General features: G+C 40.7%; 1 protein-coding gene across 1 annotated transcript in view; it reads right to left on the bottom strand.

Annotated features, from left to right (window-relative positions):
- Nucleotides 1–247: 247 nt before the first annotated feature.
- Nucleotides 248–6000, bottom strand: part of DENND1A (DENN domain containing 1A) — a 1966771-nt gene continuing 1961018 nt past the window's right edge. Inside the window, 1 exon segment of the mRNA XM_053695696.1 lies at nucleotides 248–5475. Coding sequence (XP_053551671.1) covers nucleotides 4252–5475 — 1224 coding nt within the window. The 3' untranslated portion in view covers nucleotides 248–4251.

Here is a 6000-nt window from a genome sequence, read left to right as displayed (position 1 = left end):
GGTCTACCCATGTGAGGGTCACTGAGGGATTTCTGAATATGCTGATGATCGGGGCCCTATGTGTTTTTGACTTCTATTGATACAGCGTTATTTATTTCTGCAATGATTTTATTCCTTTTCTGCTACAGGAAGGAAAATAATTGAAAACCAATGATCAATGCTTTAATATAACTTCACAATTTCTTTTGTGGATATCTCCTAACACCTCAGGAACCTGATAATAAAAAGCAGAACTCCAAAGACACGGTTTGTTCAGAAGTGTTTATTTCCTGGATCCTTTTTTTATTTTATATTTCTTACATGTAAAGACATTTCTGATTGATTTACACATTGCTTGTAAAGTGCAAACAATTCCACCGAGGCCTTAAAATAACATTGTGATTTATACACGCAGAATAGAAAGGTAAAAATGATAGAAAAATACTTTTTTTTTTCTGTGAGACAGGTAACGTAATCCACAGACACAAGCATGCATGTTAAATGTACAAAAATACATGGTTAACCCTTTCTCTGCTGGACAGGCCTACAATGCAGTGCTTGCCAGTCCGCAAGTAGAGAATGAATATGTTAAAAAAACAAACAATAATGACATCATATATATGTAACATGCATTCACAGCAAAGTTCCTTTAACTCATTTACATCCAGATGCTTTTTCAATTACAAAACTCAGCAAAGCAGTAACAGCAGATAAGGTGTTAAATGAATAAACACATTTACATTGCTTAAAGGGCTATTCAAAATAGAATGACTCATCATATCCATTTGGCTTGAATTTGAAACTAATATGGTCTTGGAGCTGGAAAGCATCACCAAATAAATGTCTAACCACTTCAATGAAACCTATAGGAGCGATCTATTGACCACATCTACTCAAGAGGGGAATTTAATTTGATTTAATTAATTGCTCTCTAATTTGTAGAGAGCAATTAATGTCCCTTTAATGTATCTTCAGTTAAAGGGACATCATTGTATAATAGTTTGTCAAGCAACTCTGCAAGTTAAGCAATAATAATAAAATTTAAAAAAACAAAAAAAGTATTTTTTTTCTTTACTCAGACTTGTTACTAGGAGAGTGCACAGGAATCCCATCTCAAAGCATTGCAAGTCTCTGATTGGTGCTGCATTAAAAGCACCAATCAGCAGCAGTGTCTGCGTCTGTGATATTAAAGTATATTATAGTTTAGCCCCTGCAAAGCCGTGCAGCTCATGAGCAGGACACGGCTATTGAGCCAATCAGGAGTAGCAGCCTCAAGACACCAAAAATCACCTGCTGTGTTCTGCTCAGGAATTATGTGTTTAACACATAGCTATCTTGGTTCACTTATGCAATAATGATGATCTTTAACAAATTAGAGCATGTCATTTTTGCACTAAAATATCCCTTTAACAAACTATATGTAGTGAGTGCTAGAATATCCCTTTAATAAAATGTATTGAAAACAATCATGTTGTGAAAACTCCTCAACAATATATCAATGTTCATAATGATATTAAATACATATTTACTTTCATACATATAAAAAATGACATTGTTCAGTAACAAAGTAAAAACACATATAGCAGAAGGACAGCATTGTATCCCCTGTATTGTGTAACGTGTAACGTGTACTGTGCATGTGTAAACAATTAGCTGCCAGAATGCTGTTTGTTTGCAACCTGCTGAGCACATTAAAAGTAACACACTTATTAATAGCATTAGGCAGCTCAGGATATGACTGGCAGGTCACAACAACACTGTGCATCTGTATCACACACAGCAGTGAGTCGAGGTGCTATGATGAACTGTATTTATCAGTAACAAGCAGATCAGTGTGTAACAGTGTAGTACACTCTGAGGACCTACTGACAGCACAGGAGTACATAATCACAGAATGGCTCGCAAACGGATATCAAGGCTTCCCAGCACTTATCTTCAACTTGATTTCCCACAAGTACAAACTCAATAAGTTCTTCCAGTGCTCTATTAGATAAAACTTGCTCCTCATCTACTCCATCAGATAAAACAAGTTCCTCCTTTGCTCCTTCAGATAAAACTGTCCCTATCTTTATTCTTCTTCTGACAAGTATCATACATCTTTACCCCAGATAGAACCCAACCTCCTCCTTTCAAATTAACCTCAAAACCAGATGGTACCTGTCTTCCCTCACATCAGATCCTTCTGTCAATCATTGTGTTTAACCTATATGTCCACCACATCAAACCTGTCTATGCTCCTAGCTCAGAATCAGTTCTACTTCTTGAATATCGGATACTCTTTCATCCTTTTGACCAAACCCTCTGCCCTCTTTATGATTAGATTTAGTGGTCTTCTCAAAGACCAAACTGTATGTCTTCTATCTGGATTGGAGCAGTTTGTGCTCTTTGCTTGACTTCTATTACATTAGCCCCCCTGTCCTCCACTAGAAGAGACCTGTCTGACAACCCCACCCTGCCAGTCACACACATCGTACCCTCATATAAGACTCAAGCTCCAATATCATGCCAGCAGCCACCCCCTGGATTAGCTCAAACCCACCAAACATTTTAATCTAATCCTGCCTACCTTCAGCAATAGATGACCTTTCTGTCCCACTTGATTCATGTATTCTTTTCTAGATCAGATCATCATAGCTGTCAGAAACAGCCCATCTGTCTCTGAACAGATTAGATATGTCAACACTACCACAAATCAGATCTTACTGTATTACTCCAGATAGTATTCAACTAAGCAGGTCTTACCTGTCCTCCTCACAGATCCAGACCTTCTTGTTTTCCCCTAAACCAGGAGCTTTTCTTCTATACCACTATCAGAACCACCTATCCCTTCCCAAATCCTCTGCAATCACAAACGCTGTTTCCTGAAACTTATATTTCCCCCTTCAGACAAACCAACCCCATTTGACAAGTCAGTTTGCAAACAAACAGCACAGGGCTCAGTTTCGTTGTGTTTACCTATGTACAATGCCGAACAGGCAAAGTGTAATACAATACAAAATGAAAACCTGCAGATTGTGGAACATACCCACAGGTTAATTACTGTTTTATTGCAAAAAGGCCTTGAAAATTATACAGCACAATCAAGAAAAAGTTAATACTGCAGTAAATGTGAATTCTCATCTAGTATAGAACCCATCACCAGATCTGTGTGTGCGACCCGAAGCACAATCTTGTTTGTATGAATTGTAAACAAGAAGTGTGTAGTGTAGCATGCAGCATAACTAAAATGTGTGACTGTGCGCATGTTGTATGGTAATGTAGAAGACAGTGTTTTGTAGTGCTAGTATGGAGTATATATATATATGCATCATGGTGTACAGCATGCAGAGTAAATGGTCCAGAGAAATGTGTAGTATGTAATGTACAGGTGTGTGATGTGTTGTCCAGTGTAGTGCTTGTGCATATCGCAAATACAAAAGTTGCTTTACACAGCCTGTCATGTGGATACTAAACAGCAGGACGTCACAGCCAGGAAATCAGTTTCTTGGCCACCTACATGGTAATATAAATGTCACAGTATACAGCAGCAGTACCTACAGTACGAAGAACCAACCCTTATTATTAATGTGGACTTTAAGTTGCTGCTTCACTAATTCACAGATAAAGTCCATGGTGTGCGCAGTATGCACTAACATACTACACTTACATTCCAGTTTATAGTCACACACTCCTGCTACAAACATTAGATTGCAAGCTAAGCAGGCTAAATAGGTGCTGTCTGTAAAACGTATCTATAGAACTGTCTGTGTACACTATACGTGATCTAGATTTGCTAGAAGAAGATTAACGGGTGCTGACATTATGCATGTGTTTATTTATTTTTTCTTTAAATACAGCACATAAGAGGAGAACCCAGGGCGATTATAAAGCATTGTTAGCTAAGCTAAGCAAAAGATTCACTGGATACGTCATGTGTAGATCACTAGACAGTGTGTGTATATATATATATATCAGCAGCACAGCATGTTGATCACCAGCACTGCATATATAATTGACACTGGACATAGATTATTTGTATCACTACATCCCGCATAAATTTGACCTGAAACCTCCACCAATGCAACAGCTCAATGTGTTTAAAAAATAGGTCATTATGGAGTCGGACCTGGGTGGGTGTTAAGTATCAAAAAGAAAACAAATCACATTGTCTCATGTGATATTAAAGCATTAATTGCAAAGGGAAGTCTGAAGTCTAATACTTGACATCATCACTATTCCATGGTACACTTTGGGCTCCTCTTTTTCTCAGCTAAAAAAGTGCAATGCTAGGGCTCATTCAAAAGTCTCCCAGCGCTTTCTGAGCTGTTCTACTTTACCAGAAGAAGGGGCTACCTCCTGCTTGGTTTTGCTGATCAAGTCATCAAATGGATCCTTCGGCTGACCTGGTCTGGAGGGAAGAAGAACAGGGTCTGATACTTTGGAAGGTCTGGGAGGGATAGGTGGAAAGGCTTTGGACTTGCCATCCTGGGATTTAGAAGTAGCATCAGTGGTGTATAAAGTTCTGTGTCCTGCAGGGCCATGGATAGCAGGTGGGAAGTTTTGCTGTGTATTAGAGGTGATAGGGCCCTGCTGAACAGGATTGGTCGGTAAGCCTGATGGAAGGACCCCAAATGGACTACTTCCTTGCAATACTGATGGCAGTGGCCTGTGACTTTGGTAAAAGTCAGGAGTAGACAACAGGGAGTTTGCAGCAAGAGCTGTGCCCGCCTGTGGAGTGAACGACCTTCCTGGGGCTACTGCTACAGGCAGCTCAGCAGGCAATGCTTGGACAAAGGGATTAAGAGGAGAATGTATAAATGGGAGCCGTGTGGTGGAAAACCCCAATTGCTGGGGGAAAGTGGCAGGAACATACTCACTTTGTAGTGGAGTAAAGCAGGGAGTGTTGGAGCAAAGGGGAGCCTCTGATGTTGTAGCAGCACTTCCTGCATTAGAATGGCTGTCACTCTGCCACCGACCTGTTTTTAATGGATCTAATAGGCTGAGAATATCCTCTTTTACTCCAATCTCTGCAGACACCTTAACTGGTTGCAACATGTCAGAAGAACTAGAATCCAATGTATGCATGTAGCTGTCCTCAGGTGGTGCAGCCCCAAAGGGTCCAGCACTGATGTGAAAAGCGAGATTGCTGCCCTCTCCATGCTGTGGTTTGTTTGTCTCAGACAATACTGGAGCACACTGCTTAGTTCCTCTGGGTGCTGGTGGAGGAAGGACAATCCCCAACTCTGGTGTCTTCCGGCCATGAGGACGTGGGATAGTAATACTGCTCTGGGTACTGCTAGCAGGCTCATATATCTCTGTAGATGCTGACAGGATCTTCTTGGGTGGGATATTAAAGTTACTGTCGGGGTAAGTTATATCCCTCTCCGGGGAGGTCTGGTGGTATCGGGTGGGAATCGCCATATCGTCATGACCCATGCTCCACAGTTTGTTGTATGGGTGACTGTGTTTCAATGTAGGGACCATACGGCTTCTTTCAGGAATAGTGAAATCCATTCTCTGCCAAAGGGAAAAGGATGGTAATCATGAGACACACAAGGAAATGAGTGACACTGTGGCATCCTTTTGTCTCCCTATTCCATGTGGCTTCTGTTTTGTTTCTGATATCTGTTTGCTAGCATTTTTACTTACTACTCTGAAACCTTCTACCTTCCATCTTAGCTTCCTTATGTAACTGTGCCCTATTTGCCCCTAAAAAGCTCTGTCTGTGTCACTGTGGGGCATTTTTCTGTCTAGTTGCCTGCTACACCTGTTGTGCAGCCTGGTACCCTTTTTTTTTTACAACTGAATCATAGTATGGTATCCTTCTGCCCCAATGCTCAGAACACCTGTCACTCACTCTGACACTCTTCTGTCTCACTATCTGGAACACCTGTCACTCACTCTGACATTCTTCTGTATCACTATCTGGAACACCTGTCACTCACTCTGACACTCTTTTGTCTCACTATCTGGAACACCTGTCACTCACTCTGACATTCTTCTGTCTCACTATCTGGAACACCTGTCACTCACTCTGACATT

This window comes from Bombina bombina, chromosome 12, assembly GCF_027579735.1.
Source record: "Bombina bombina isolate aBomBom1 chromosome 12, aBomBom1.pri, whole genome shotgun sequence".
Lineage (NCBI taxonomy): Eukaryota > Metazoa > Chordata > Amphibia > Anura > Bombinatoridae > Bombina > Bombina bombina.
This window is presented reverse-complemented; position numbering and strand designations above follow the sequence as displayed.